The sequence below is a fragment of the Marmota marmota genome, unplaced genomic scaffold, assembly GCF_001458135.2.
Source record: "Marmota marmota marmota unplaced genomic scaffold, marMar, whole genome shotgun sequence".
NCBI lineage: Eukaryota > Metazoa > Chordata > Mammalia > Rodentia > Sciuridae > Marmota > Marmota marmota.
The window spans coordinates 10,721,866-10,738,224 of NW_025999977.1; the positions used below are offsets into that span (position 1 = coordinate 10,721,866).

The 16,359-nt window shown below is 36.1% G+C and overlaps 1 protein-coding gene across 6 annotated transcripts in view; it reads left to right on the forward strand.

Annotated features, from left to right (window-relative positions):
• Positions 1-16,359, forward strand: part of Usp34 (ubiquitin specific peptidase 34) — a 221,689-nt gene that overhangs the window by 18,348 nt on the left and 186,982 nt on the right. For 5 of the 6 annotated variants that reach the window (XM_015479634.2, XM_048804265.1, XM_048804260.1 and 2 more), the window contains exon 2: positions 10,471-10,558. In XM_015479634.2, coding sequence (XP_015335120.2) covers positions 10,471-10,558 — 88 coding nt within the window. Of the gene's footprint in view, positions 1-10,470; positions 10,559-16,359 lie in introns of those variants that run through there. The other variant, XM_048804264.1, reaches the window with a different exon arrangement.

Here is a 16,359-nt window from a genome sequence, read left to right on the forward strand (position 1 = left end):
GCGGCAGCGCGCTCGCCTGGCATGCGTGCGGCCCGGGTTCGATCCTCAGCACCACATACAGACAAAGATGTTGTGCCTGCCGAAAACTAAAAAATAAATATTACAAAAAAAAAAAAAAAATTCTCTCTAAAAAAAATAAAATAAGAATGTTTAAATCTCTATATTCCTCTTTTTGTTTGTGTGGAGGGGAGGCTGTTTGTTGAAGAAAGTGATGGTACCATGGATTATTTAGCCATGGATTATTTAGCCATAGACTTTTCGTAGTCTGTTTGCTAACTTTATCCTTGTTAAATAACTTCACATGTATTTCTTTTTCCTCTATTTTTATACTTTGATTATTTGGAGGTTTGATTAGACTTAGTTAGGTTTCTTGACAAAACTGTTTATTAGATTAGGCTGTGTTTTTTCCTGCTCTTGGGCATAATATGAAATTGTTGCCCCCACCTTTGGTAGTGCCAGCAGCCACTGCCTATATCTTTTTATATCATTAGCAGTTGCAAAATGGTTCTAATCCAGTGGTCTCCTGCCCCCTTTATTAGCTGGACTATGTGTATAAGGAGAAATTTCCTTTTGTGACCTATTTCTTTGAAGTATCTTTTGTATGGAAAAGGCAGGATAAATGGCTCATTGTTTTTCCTTTACCTATTTTCAAACAGTGAGTTCTTTAAAAAGTGAAAAGGTGATCAATTTAGTCTTTTTTTTTTTTTTTCAATTTAGTCTTAAAAATTTTTTTTTTAAAGAATCATGAACTTATATAATTGAAAGTAGTGAGTAGTTTGCCTTTATTAAGATTTGGGGGCTATTTTCATACCAGTTTGTAATGAGCATCCTTTTTTTCGTATCTGATGCATTTTTTTCCATTGTTAGGATATATATTTTACTTGCTTTCTGTTGATAGCTATTAAGATTAAATTCCAGTGTCCTGTTTTTATAAATAATGTGTTGAATATCCATTAATGTTATTTCATATGATAGAACATCTGTAGGAAAAAGATGCTTAAACAATAAGAGGATCAGTGTATTTGTATTGATAGGTACTAGCAAATTAGCTTCACTTTTTTTCTTGATGTTTGCCAACTCTAGATATTTTAAATGTTTTGCCAACTAGGTTCGAGAGAAATAATATTTCATGGTATGTTTGGGCCTTGTATAACTTTTTGTTCATTTTCTACGATTTTTGTTTTTTCATTCTAATCTCTTGTCATTTTAGATTACTCTGTTGCAAAAGATTTGTACTAATTTTTCATGTCTTTGAAATTTGCTTTTGTTAATACTTTAACATTTTTGTATGACTAAATGTTATCAATTTAGAACACTTTAAGAACACCGGTCTTTATTACTGCCGTCTTCCACATTGTCCTCAAACTAGTATTTTATTTTGTTAATTTTTTGTTAAATTTTTTACTTTGGCTACATATTTATTTCCTTCTTTATTTACTATTTTTCTTCTTGCCTTTTGCCCTTTCTTTTCTTTCTTTTTTATGTTATTATTGCTGGGTATTGAATCCAGGGCCTTGTGCATGGGTAAGCATGTGCTCTACCTACACCCTTTTCTTTCTTTTCCTTTTCCACTCATGGCTTTTGTAGTAAACTTTATGTATTTGTTAAATTTTATTTCACCCTTCCCTTTGAGGTGTCAAGTTCCACAAGGGTACATATCTTAACATTTCAAAGTTCTATTCATAAGATCATAAGTCTGCCTTTGATTTTTTTAATTATCATTACTCTGTAGACTTTTAGTAAAACTTTGTTTTGACAAATTTCAAATATGACAAAAAAACACAAAAAGTGTTAAGACTTACGCTTTTTCTGATAATAGTTCATCTAAATTCATAACTAAATGATACCTTTGTTTGTTGACTTGTATTTGTTAGTTCTTTGGCTAGTCTTTTAAGTATGTTTGTAATTCCAGGTTTAGTAGTGGGTCATTTATACTTTACCACCACATACAACACATTTTAAAATATTTAGGGTTTATGGTAATTTTAGGATTTTTCTGCATACTGTATTGTTTCATGAATCAAGCCTTAGTTTTATTAACTTTTTATTTTATTTTATTTTTTTTTGCCTTATGGAGATAGAACTCAGGGCCTGGCACATGCTTTGCAAGTGCTCTAACACTGAGCTATACCAGTAGTCCAGTTTTATTAATTTCCTTTTTTTGTATGTGCTGGGGATTGAACCCAGGGCTTGTGCATGCAAAGCAAACACTATCAACTGAGCTATATTCCCAGCACCACCACCCCTGTTTTTGTACCAGTGATTGAACATTAAACTTGGGGCACCTAACCACTGAGCCACATCTTCAGCTCTTTTTATTTTGAGATAGGGTCTTCTAAGTTGCTTAGGGTCTCAAAGCTGCTAAGCCTAGCCTTGAATTTATGATCCTTATGTTACAGTCTCCCAAGTCGCTAGGATTATATAGTTTGCTTTTGGTTTTATTAACTTTTTTAACAGCTGTGTGTGTGTGTGGAGGGGGTTGGTGTTGGGAATTGAACCTAGGGCATCCTGTATGCTAAGCATATATTCTACTACCCTAAGCCCTCTTTATCTTACCTTTTTTTTCTTTAGTTGTAGATGGACACAATACCTTTATATGTTTTTTTAGTTTTTTCAATTTTTTTTAGTTTGTCAAAGGACTTTATTTGTTTTATGTGGTGCTGAGGATTGAACCCAGTGCCTCACACGTACTAGGCAAGCACTCTACCACTAAGCCACAACCGTAGCCCTTACCTTCCTATTCCCTTATGCAGTAGTTATATAGTTATAACATTATATCTGTCTGTTTCTCTTAGTTCTCTGAATCTTTGCTCTTGATAATACTCTGGCTGTGATTCCATCTCCGTGTGGCTTCTCTGTCCTGCCCACTGGCCTATTGTTGATGCTTAAAATAGTATTTAGTCTCTCAATCAGGATTATGGGATTTTTTTTCTATTCATTTTCATTTTCTTTCAGCAACATTTTATCATTTTCAACTAACTTACATTAGTTAGAGTGCCAGATGTCCTGATGAAGATGATTGTCTGACCACACATAAGTTTTTGAGAACGTGTGCCCTCTTAACTCCTTGGTTAAGTTTATTCCTAGCCTTTTATTATTTTCCATGCTATTGCAAATGGAATTGTTTCCTTGATTTTTCTACAAATTGTTCATTGTTGGTATATAGAAATGCACCCAATTTTGTGGGTTGATTTCTGTATCCCGCAGCATTGTTGAATTTATTTATTCTTTTTGTGGGTTCCTTGGGGTTTTCTGTGGTGTTCATGTTATATGTGGACATAGATAATTTTACTTTTTTCCTTTCCAGTTTCTTTTTCTTGTTTAACTGCTCTTACTAGAACTTAACATTACTATGTTAAATAGAAGTCATGTTAACTGACCTTTTCTATTCCTTATCTTTGAGGAAAGGGCTGTCTTTCACCATAGAGTATGATATTAGGTGTGATTCTGGAGAATGCTAGTTTGTCTGGTTCTTACAAGACATCCTTCTCTTACTTTTTGGTTTTCTGGTGAATGTAAATAAACAATAGAAAACTTACATTAGTTAGAGTGCCAGGTGTCCTGATGAAGATGGTTGTCTGACCACACATAAGTTTTTGAGAACGTGTGCCCTTTGGTTTTGTATTAGAGAAGGTTATGATGGTTGTAGCTACTTTGTTCATTGTTTTAAGGCACTGTTATTGCTGGGATGGAAAACTGGCATTGTGTATTATGGTCCCTTCTTTTTTCCTTGTTGACAATTCACCTTATCCCCCTACTATTTCTTACCCTGTCCTGGTTGCTACGTTTTGTTAAGAGAGTTCTCCCTGATGGTTGGTAATATCTTTTGCTTTCAGGACCTCTGATATGACCCAGGTCCCAAAAGCCTCATCTTGGTTCGTGCTGTTACCTTATGATGCTTTGTTTGGCATATGCTTGGTTGTCTTATGTGTTTTCCTTCTCTTGCTAGCCAAGAAAATCTTGAATCTCCTACTTGTGCTGCCAGCATTCTGAAGCTGAATATAGGAAGAATACTGTTAAGTCTCACCATTAAGTATAGTTTGATTTTTAAAAAAAGTTTTTTTTTTAAAAAAACATAAATTTTAAATGTAATTGGTAAATAGAAGGAAAATATTGGTAGAATGGAACACCTCATTGGTTCATAGGGATTTCCCCTCAATACATGAATATTTTATGGTGCTTCAGGCAAGCGTTCTTGGGATTCAAGAGAAGACCCTAGCAGTATATAAAGAAAGAATAAAAAAGCTGTTTTCAGAAACATCTTTCAGAAATATCTTGTTATGTATATTATGATCTGTTTAATGGATTCAAGGGCCCATGTTTTCTATTGTGTAAAGCTATAGGTGGAAGTTGAAAATGGGGAAATGATTTTAAAATGTTGGGTTCATGAGAGTGGTTGTATCCGGTTTTTATATTGGGAAATAACCTAATTAGAACTGATGGTCCTCAAGCATCTTCATATTAAAAGAAGAAGCATGAACCTTATGGTTTACAGGTTGAAAGTGCCAATAGATTTACCTCTGTTAGTACTTCTCAGTACTATGACTTTTAAAAAATTTTTAGTTATAGATCGACACAGTGTCTTTGTTTAGTTTTTATATCGTGCTGAGGATAGAACCCAGCGCCTAACGCATGCTAGGCAAGTGCTCTATCACTGAGACATCACCCCAGCTCCCTCAGTATTATTATTGATTTTGTTAGTGCTCTAGGTATAAAGTTTCATAGGTTTTAAGTATGTTGATTTTAACTGTGCTTTATTGTTTGCTTCATTATTCTTTCATGAAAGATTTTGAAAAACAGCCTTCTCAGGAATGCTTATATGACATTATAGTAAAAAATGTCTATACAGAGTCATTTACATCTTTTCAGTGTGATACTTCTGACTTTCAGTTGCATGATTTTTCAAAGACTAGATCTTTGTGAAGTTCAAAAATCTCTAGAAGGGCTGGGGATATAGTGCAGTTGGTAGAGTTCTTGCCTCACACGCACAAGGCCCTGGGTTCAATCCCCAGCACCCTCGCCCCCCAAACAAAACAAAACCCACAGACACATGAAAAGGAATAGTCCTTTTAGGGATTATATGTGTGGGTGTATGTATGTGTATGGAGGAAATGAAGGGGTATCTAACTATTCCCTCCCCCCATATTGGGAATCGAACAGAGCCTCACATACGCTCTACCAGCTTCTAGAAAGAATAGAAATTCTAAAAGCACATTCTCATCTTTTAGCTTTATCCATTTCCTGTTGAGGTAACCTTTGTTGATGCCGGTGTGCATCGTTATAGTGTATTTGTACTGTACTTGTATATGAGTCCATAACATTTGTGCATGTGTTAAAAGTTAACAATTTACTGTCTGTATTTGTAGGAAACTTTACCTTTTTCATTCATCTTTTGAAATTGAATACTACATTGCTCTTTGATTTATCATTTTCTGATAAACCCATCATTAGTTGAAGATATTATAAATTGAAAACATATTTAAGGTTTAAACATATATAATGTTTAACCCTACTGAATGTAATGGTATGATTTCTATTGACCACGTATTGTTTTTGCATCATCATAAAGTGGAAAATTACTAAATAGTCCCCATCTTCCAAAGGTTCAATCTGTCTTAGATCTTTTGATACACGGAGGTTCAGTTTGTTAACCAAAGTATCCATTTACCTTTTTTTTTTTGGTACCAGGATTGAACCTAGGGTTGCTTTACCACTGAGCCACATCCCCTGCCCTTTTTAAAATATTTTAATTATTTATTTTTTTAAAGGAAGAATATTTTTATTATTTATTTATTTTAAAGAGAGAGTGAGAGGGGGAGAGAGAGAGAGAGAGAGAGAGAGAGAATTTTAATATTTATTTTTTAGTTTTCGGCAGATACAACATCTTTGTTTTTTTGGTATGTGGTGCTGAGGATCGAACCCGGGCCGCACGCATGCCAGGCGAGCACGTTACCGCTTGAGCCACATCTCCAGCCCCTTAAATATTTTATTTAGAGAGAGGGTTTTGGTGAGTTGCCTAGCACCTTGCTAAGTTGCTAAGGCTGGCTTTGAACTATCCTCCTGCCTCAGCCTCTAAGTCGCTGGGATTATAGGCATGTGCCACTGCACCTGGCTCCATTTACCTCTTATGGATACTATTTTTAATCTCATTCATGTCAGCCTAAGTTCTTTATCACTGTACTAAAATCATTTTAAAATAAGACTCTATTTTTTTTTTTTTTTTTAAGTCCTCTCTCCAGTTAAAGTTTTGACTTAAAGTATATTCTGTGAACTACCTGGGTACAAATGGCTTGACTTCTTCTTACCCCCGCACTAGGGATCAAACTTAGGGAAACTTAACCACTGAGCGACTGACTTCTCCCCACCCTCCCCACTCCCCTACCTCCCCACCTCCCCACCTTTGGCGCTCCTGGTGATTGAACCCAGGGGCACTTAACCACTGAGCCACATCCCCAGCCTTTTTAATATTTTATTTAGAGATAGTGTCTAGCTAAGTTGCTTTAGGGCCTTTCTGAGTTGCTGAGACTGGCTTTGAGCTTGTGATCCTCCTGCCTCAGCCTCCCTATCCGCACTTTTAAAATTTTTTATTTTTAAACAGGGTCTCCCTAAGTTGCCCAGGAACTCGAAATTCTCCTGCCTCAGCTTCCTGAGTTGCTGGGTTTACAGATGTGCATCACTGTACCCAGCTGGTTTGATATTTTAAATGCCTTAAATCTTAGTCCTTGAATAGTTGCAGTTTGAATTTTGTTTATAAGAAATAACTTTTTGAGTTGGGCACAGTGGTTATGCCTGTAATCCCAATGATTTGGAAACTGAGGCAGAGGATCTCAAGTTCAAGGCCAGCTTGGGCAATTTAGCAAGATCTGGGCTCAAAAAATAAATTAAGTGGTAAAGCATCCCTTGGTACAATCTCCAGCATTACAAACACTCCCCCACCAATACTTGAATAACAGGCTATATGTCTTTTGTGTTTTGCATTAGTTTTTATATAATAATGTGTATTGTTTAAAAAATTAAATAGTATACACCTATGTGTATTGTTTAAATAGTTAAATAGTGTAATTACTATATATCTTCACTTGTACTGTGTGCGAGCCTTGTCAACAGCTATTGCTGCAGCTCCAGTTTTTTTCTCCTAAAGGTGATTACTTTCTATTTTACCTGATTTTGCTTCCCAGCTTTTACCGGCCTCAGTATATACAATATTGTATTGCGTGTACTTTTTCTCTTCATGGTGCTAGGCGTGGAACCCAGAGCCTTATGCAAGGCACTTGCTCTACTGCTGAGCCCCTCCCACCTTTTTCTTTTTCTTTTTTTTTTTTTTTTTGGTACCAGACAGTCTTGCTAACATGCTTAGTTAGGGCCTTGCTAAATTGCTGAGGCTGGTCTTAAAGTTGTGATTCTCCTGCCTCAGGCTCTGACATCGCCTGGTGAGCGCCATCATGCCCAGTTTATTTCTTATTTTGGTACTGGGGATTGAACTCAGGGGCATTTGACCACTGAGCTACATCCCCAGCCTTATTTTGGATTTTTTTTTATCATAGGTGGACACAATATCTTTATTTTATGTGGTGCTGAGGGTTGAACCCAGTGCCTCATGCATGCTAGGCGAGCGCTCTACCGCTGAGCCACAACCCAAGCCCTGTATTTTTTTTTAAATATATATTTTTAGTTGTAGATGGATACAATACCTTTATTTTATTTGTTTATTTTTATGTGGTACTGAAAATCAGACTCAATGCCTTACACGTGCTAGGCAAGCACTCTACCACTGAGCCCAAGCCCCAGCCCCCATATTTTGTATTTTATTTAGAGACAGGGAGGGTTTCACTGAGTTGCTTAGTGCCTCGCCATTGCTAAGGCTGTTTTTTAATTCGTGATCCTCCTGTCTCAGCTTCCTGAGCCGCTGGGATTACAGGTGTGTACCACTGCACCTGGGTATTTTCTTTCTTTCTTTCTTTCTTTCTTTAAAGAGAGAGAGAGAATTTTTTAATATTTATTTTTTTAGTTTTCGGTGGACACAACATCTTTGTTTTGTATGTGGTGCTGAGAATCGAACCCGGGCCGCACGCATGCCAGGCGAGCGCGCTACCGCTTGAGCCACTTCCCCAGCCCATTATTTCTTGATATATATTTTGACATTTGACCCCCTCTACCTCTCTTGTTGGTCTGTTGACTTTGCTATGGATGTAGATTAGCTCTTTTGTCATTGACACACCCTTCTAATTTTTTCCAAATCAGTATAGTTATGTATTAGGATGTTATAAATATTGTTCACTGCTGAGCCAGGTAGTTTTGTGTAATTACTGTATATCTTCACTTGTACTGTTTCATTTCCTGTAATTATTGCTAAGAGTGTGTGTGTGTGTGTGTTCTGCATTTATGAGAATTCCTCTGGAAGCTTGACAAATTTAAAACTGTTCTGAATGAGTAAAACTTTTACTCTTCACTGAAATCATATACATGTTTAGTTGTCCGCATCCTTGTTCCCCCATACAGTGATAATTATAGGATCTCTTTTCACATATCCAGGAGTTTCTTTTTAACTGTGAACTTCTTTACCTAGGATGCTTTCTTTTTTTTCTTAAATATATGACTCCTTAAGTTTTCAATATTTGCTTAAAAATCACCTCTTCAGAGTACTCTTGACTTCCCCATTCCATGGCTTATCCTGTATTAATTGCTGCACAACATCCTACTTGGTTTCTTCTTGAAACAATATGTATGTATGTATGTTTTTATCTATTTACTTCTTGTTTTCTTCCTCTTCATCACTGGATTAAGTTCTATGAGATGGGGATGTTTTATTCACCAGCATGTATCTAGTAATTAACACAGTGCTCAACAAATATAAATGAATGCATAAGTGATTATATCCAGACATAGTGAAGATTTAAATGCCATGTGTTCTGTAATCTTGGCTTTTATTTGTCTAGCAAGGAGTTGGTGAACTATATAACCTGGCCACTACTTGTTTCTTGTAATATTGTCCATGCTCACTTATTTACATACTGTCTCTTTCATGATACAGTAGAAGAGTTACACCGTTGTGACTGATATCTTCAGACCTACAAAAGCCAAAATATTTACTTTCTGGCCCTTTAGAGAAATTGCTGACCTGTTATTAACAAATATTTTACAATCTGCACCATTTTTAACCAGAATGTGTTCAATTTTTTTTTTAAGTTTTAGGTGGACACAATACCTTTATTTTTTTAAAAGTATGTATATATTTTTTAGTTGTTGATGGACCTTTATTTTATTTATTTGTATGTGGTGCTGAGAATCGAACCCAGTGCCTCATGCATGCTAGGCAAGTGCGTTACCACTGAGCCACAACCGCAGCTCTACCTTTATTTATTTTTACGTGGTGCTGATGATCAAAGCCAGTGCCTCACAGGTGCTAGCCAGTACTGCGCTCTACCACTGAGCCACAACTCTAGCCCCAAAATGCAATTTTTTTTTTTTTGGTACAAGGGATTGAACTCAGGGGCACTGGACCACTAAGCCACATCCCCAACCCTATTTTGTATTTTATTTAGAGACAAGGTCTCACTGAGTTGCTTAGCACCTCGCTGTTGCTGAGGCTGCCTTTGAACTCGTGATCCTCCTGTGTCAGACTCCTGAGCCCTTGGTATTATAGGCATTGCGCCTGGCTCTCAAAATGCATTTTTTTAAATGCAGTTTCTTTTCTCAGTTTTACTTTAGATTCTTTTTTATAGTAGTACATATTCTATATGAATTGGTAATGTGTCAGTCAAGGTCCAGTTAGAAAATTGAAAAAGGAGTTTAATAAAGCGAGTGAATTACACAGATGTTGGATGTTTAAAGGGCAAAGGAAGAGGGAACCATGTAGAAATACAGAGACTGCAGGAAGCAGCTAATATTTTTCTTAAGACTGTCTGAACAAAGGCCAAAGAAAGTTGTCAGAATCTAGTGACTTAAAGGAAGGCATTCTGTTTGACTACCTCTGGTACCTCCTAGAAGGGTACCAAGAGATTGTTTCTTGGAATGCTAAGAAAAGCTGGAGGCTAGAGTGGGTGCTGCTGCTAGGTGATGCTTTCAGAGATAGCAAGCTCACAAGTCCATTTTCTATCCTGCCTTCTACTCTTTTAGTTCTTCATAGGCACTGGATGAAGATCTTAACAGGAAGATAGCTGGAAATGAAAAATGTAGCTTGCAGGGTCCCAATCCCAGCATCATAAAGCATAGAACAGAAGGGTGGGTTTTGAGTTGATAGATAATAACTAGAATAACTGGCAAAGTATTCCCCTTTCCTTTAGTTGCATCTGTTAAAAATCTGTTCTTAAGCTTAAATTAGTCAGTAATTAAGATTTATTTTCTTAGTTGAAAGCAAAAGAATTAATTGAAATATTTTTGCTTTTGTAAATTTAAGCTTTACTTTTGAAGTATTGGCTTTAAGATTGGTTTATCATTTCATAATTAACTTTTTTTTCTTCTTTGTTTTAGTATCTGATATAGAAGGTGGTGATGGACTGCAGCTCAGAAAGGAACATACTCTCAAAATATTTGCTTATATCAATTCCTGGACACAGAGGTATGTGTCTTTAGATATTTTGAAGAAACACTTTTCGAGTTATATTTTAAATTGCCATTATGTGTCATCAAATTTTCTTTTAGGGATTTATTGGATTGGATAACTCTATTATTTTTTTGCAATACTGGGAATTGAACCCAGAAGCATTCTACCTGAACCACATCTGCAGTCCTTTTTTTTTTTTTTTTTTAACTTAATTTTGTGTGTGTGTGCTGGGAATTGAACCCAGGACCTTGTGCATGCAAGGTAAGCACTCTACCAACTGAGCTGTATCCCCAGCCCTGAATTTTTTAAAATTTTTTATTTTGAGACAAGGTTTTGGTAAATTTCTGGGGCTGACCTTGAATTTGGGATATTTTGGCCTTGGATTCCTGAGTCACTGGGATTACAGTAAGGTGCTGTGTGCCCTGCTAGATTGGATACCTGTAGCATTGTGACATCTTATCGGTATTTGTTAAATCTCCTTTTCTTCTCCTTACTCATAGGGCTGATCATGCTTTCGTTTTAAAAACATGAACATAATAAATGATTTTTTTGACCTCATCTTCATTTTTTAGGAATATGGGAGTGACTAACATTTTGAAAAATAACTATTTTGAGAGAAAATTTTTATGACACAGCTAAAGGCTTGTAACAAGCTTAATTCTTTTAAAGAATATGTGCAAGCCATGCTGGCACATGCCTGAAATTCCAGCTACGTGGGGAGGCTGTGACAAGAGGATCCCAAATTGGAGACCAGCCTTGGCAATGTAGCGGAGACCCTGTCTCAAAAATAAAATATATCCAGGTGCAGTGGTGCAAGCCTCTAATCCCAGGCTGGTTTCATTCTTTCTTGTAACTGAAATTGAAACTAGGGTTCAATTTCTGAGCACATCCCCAGCCCTTTTTTATTTTTTGAGACAGGATTACGCTATGTTGCTTAGGGTCTCACTGATTTGCTAAGGCTGGCATTGAACTTGTGATCCTCTTGTCTCAGCTTCCCAACTTACTGGCGTTATTGAAAGCAGCCACAAGCTGATTTCTAAATAATGTATATATTGAGAATATAGGATCAGCAAACCATGGTGATTAATATAACCAATGGTTATAAAAAGGGTTTCAAATTCCTGTCCCTTAGTGTGATTTTTTTTTTAATTTAAATATTTTCCTTTTTAGTTATAGATGGGCACAATACCTTTATTTTATTTATTTTTATGTGGCGCTGAGGATTGAACCTACTGTATCACACATGCTAGGCAAGTGCACTACTACTGGGCTACAACCCCAGCCCTCAGTGTGATTTCTTAGTGGTCATGACTAATACTCTTTTTTGGAATGCTGAGATTCATACTCAGGGTCTTGCATATGTTAGGCGAGTGCTCTTCTGGTGAGCTACATCCCTACCCCAATAATGAAGTTTTCATTTTTGTGCCTATACAGTTTAAACTTGTCCTTAAAATTTTTTATGGGTAAGAATGTTTAAAGCATTGTGTGCAGTGATCAATGAACATATTAAATACATTGATACATAATGAATGTTGTTAGACATAGTCAAGGTTATTAATGAGTTTAGCAGAGTAGTTTAATGTGAAACATCAGTTGAGACACATTCCCACTCTTTTATATTTTATTAGAGATAGGCTATCACTGAGTTGCCTAGGACCTTGCTGAGTTGCAAAGACTGGCTTTGAACTCGAGATCCTCCTGCCTCAGCCTCCCTAGCCACTGGGATTATAGATGTGTGCCACTGTGCCCGGCCAGTATTCCCCTTTTTTAAACAAAAACAAAAAAACCCAAAACTTTCACTGTATCAGTAATTTTGGTAGATATATTTGTTCCAGGAAAATTTGTATGTTTTAATTATTTAAAAGTGGTATCTCTCCTTATTGGAATATTTTTTCTGAATATGAACCATATATTTCTTTTGACTAAGTTCAGCAGTGGTTGCTATTCCTTTCAATATAAGTTGAACAAATGAATGAATATTTCATGATACTAATATGTTAATGACTTAAAATTAATAATCAAAAGTGATTTACTGAGAAATGTACTTGAGTCATAATTTTGAATTATAACTACAGCCCAATGGCAATATGTTATACTAAGAAAAACCCACACTTCTGATTTCAGAATCTGTGAGTATGCCACTGGTTATAGTGAAATTCAGACAAATAAAATCGATTTCCTAGAGTTTTAGCAACAGTTGTTGGTGGAGCTGAATTGGGAGTTATATTTTGCTATTCCCATTCCACTTTTTCCTAGATGTGTATTCTTTAGAGAAAGAGAGAGAGAGAGAATTTTTAATATTTATTTTTTAGTTATCGGCGGACACAACATCTTTGTTTGTATGGGTGCTGAGGATCAAACCCTGGCCGCATGTGTGCCAGGCGAGTGCGTTACCGCTTGAGCCACATTCCCAGCCCTAGATGTGTATTCTTTTTAAAACATTTTGTTTAGTGGTAGATGGACAGAATACTTTTATTATTTTTATGTGGTGCAAAGGATTAAACCCATTGTCTCACATGTGCTAGGTAAGAGCTGTACAAATGAACTACAGTCCCCTAGGTGTATATTCTTAATCCCTATTTTAGGACTTTTTAACCCAGAGCATGTGGTTGGTAGTTAAATTATAAAGGAAATTGTGATATGTATAGTATAGACAGTAGTTCATAGGTTTTCATCACATTACTAATTTTTTTTTTTGCTTTATCTCAAAATGCCCAACAAGAATATAGTGGTTGCAGTATTTTATAGCCAGATATACATGCATTAAAGTCTTGCTTCATTACCTACGAACTTTAAAAAATGTGTTGACAAGGATTAAATGCTTATAAGCATTATAAATAATATGCTTATTTTTAATCTTTAATTAATTTATTTATTTTTGGGTATTGGGGATTGAACCCAGAGGTGATTTACCATTGAGCTACCTCCTTAGTCCTTTTAATTTTGGGGGGGGGGGCTATTGGGGTTTGAACTCAGGGGCACTTGACCACTGAACCACATCTTGAGCCCTACTTTGTATTTTATTTAGAGACAGGGTCTCACTGTTGCTTTGTGCCTTGCTTTTGCTGAGTCTGGCTTTGAATTCTCAATCCTCCTGTCTCAGCCTCCTGAGCCACTGGGATTACAGGTGTGGGCCACACATGGGGCCTCCTCAGTCCTTTTTATTTTTTTATTTTGAGGCAGAATCTCGCTAAATTGTCAAGGCTAGCCTGGAACTTGCAGTCCACCTGCCTCAGCCTTCTGAATTGCTGGGATTACAGGTGTACAACACCATGCCCTGCTTGTATTATTGTTTCTTCTCATTTAAATGATACATTCATTGTTAAAACACAATAAAAACACTTTGAGAAAAATATAGAGAATCAAAGTTAAAAAGACAAACTTTCTGTTTCTCCATAATAGCAACTGGTAAGGTAAGTTTTTATGAAAGTCCTTGGTATAATATTGTAATAAAGTTAAAAAAAAAAAATCTTTATCCTCCTTTTATTTTTGTGGTCCTGGGGGTTAAACCTAGAGCCTTGAGCATGCTAGTCAAGTGCTCTAACGCTGTGCTGTGTCCCAGCTCTTTTACTGAGTTAGGGTCTTGCTAAGTTGTCCAGGCTGGCCTTAAATTTGTAGTCCTCCTGTCTGAGCCTCCAGAGTAGCTGGGATTACATGTATGCAACACATGCCTGTATTACAGTTGAAAATTTTACAAAAATGTTATCTTTCTATATGTAAATTTGCTGTTTTCCTGTAAACTGTGATCCATCTCTCCATATCATCTGATATTACCTGTTTTCATTTTATTTTTTTTTTTTGTGATAGAGGTTGAACCCAGGGCTTCACACATGCCAGGCAAACCCTGTAACACTGAACCACATCCCCAGCCCCTCCCATGTCATCATTTTAAATTGTTGTATAAGAGTCATATGAAGGGCTGGGGTTGTGGCTCAGTGGCAAAGCACTTGCCTCGTACATGTGAGGCACTGGTTTCTATCCTGAATATCACTTTAAAAAAATGAATAAACAAAATATAGATATTGTATCTATGTATAACTGAAAAATATTAAAAAAAGAATCATGGATGCCACTACTGTTTTGTTTGTATGATTAGGGAAGTTAGTTTTAGTTATATATGTTAGTTATATATATTGATTTATTATTTGATTAATTGCTCCTTAGTATTGGGAATGGAATAGTAGAAAAGCTAACTTAGAGAATGGTGAATAAAAGGGAGAATAAATTGAAGAATATGAATTGGGGAAATAGCATATAAGAATAGAAGGTACTGGAGATGTGGTTATTTTGTGATGCCCTGGGTTTGATTCCTGAGCAACACACACACACACACACACACACACACACACAAGTATGTAGGGGTTTAAAAAGAATATTGTGGTGCCCAAGGCCCTTGGTTCAAAAAAAAATTATATATATATCTATATATATATATATATATAGATATATAGATGTAGTGAATGACAAAAGCATTGATATCATAGGGTATCTTTCATGTTGGAAATGTTGCTAGTTTTTTTTTTTTAAACTTGTTTTTAAGCTTATTACAAAATAGACTTAGTTTTATATCTTGTAAATTCCACATTTCTTAGCAGGCATTCAGAACTCTTTGCCATTTCCTGCCTATCTACTTTTAAATTTTATTTTAGGATTTTTTTTTTTTTCTTAAAAGAACTCTGGATGTTAGGGTGAGTTTCCATCAGATCTTTGTGTTTTCAAGCTAGAAATAGTTTAATGTATGTACTTCACTCAGAGATTCTGCCTTTTATTTTGGCATGGAGAAATTTGTTGGCTAGTGGGATATTGATACTTTTTATTTATTTTTTAATTCTTTTCAGTTATATATGACAGTAGAATGTATTTTGACATATACTGCATACATGGAGTATAACTTCCCTTTTTTGTGGATGTACGTGGTGTGGAGTTAAACTAGTTGTGCATTTATATATGAACACAGGAAAGTTATGTCTGATTCATTCTGTTGTTCCCATTTCCATTCTTCCTTCTTTCCCTTCATGTTCTCCCCTCCAATCTGGTGAAACCCACCCCTCCCATTATGAGTTAGCATCTACATATCAGAATATTTCAGCCTTTAATTTTTGGGGATTGGCTTATTTCACTTAGCATAATAGTCCATATACTGGCAAATGTCATAATTTAATTCTTCTTTATGGCTGAGTAGTGTTCCATTGTGTATATATACCATGGGATATTGATATTGACCACTATTTAAAAGTCCATTTCAGAAATTAGCACACTTATAAAACAAGTTTTGTTGAGTTTGAATACTATAAGCCCTTTCATGCTTTCATAGGCATCTGGCTCGGGAAAATGATGTTAGATAAATGCATTGGGAAAAAATAATATATTTTTTTGGTACCAGGGATAGAACTCAGGTGTGTTTAACCCCAGTTCCCCTCCCCCCCTTTTAATTTTTAAATTTTGAGACAGGGTCTCACTAAGTTTCTTAGGGCCTCAATAAGTTGGTGAGGCTGACTTTAAACTCATAGTCCCTCTGCCTCAGCCTCTGGAGTTGCTAGGATTACAGGCATGTGCCACCATGTCAGGCTGGAATGTATTTTTTTTTAAAATTATTTTTATTTATTTTACAGTAGAATGCATTTTGATATATTGTACATAAATGCAGCACAGCTTCTCATTCCTCTGACTGTACATGGTGCATAATCACTACAGTAGTGCAATCATACATGTGTATAGGGTAATAATGTCGGTCTCATTCTTCTGTCCTTGGTCCCATGGGACACCCCCCCCCCCAGCCCGCCTCTCTGCAATTGAGTCCTTCTCTGCCTACTATC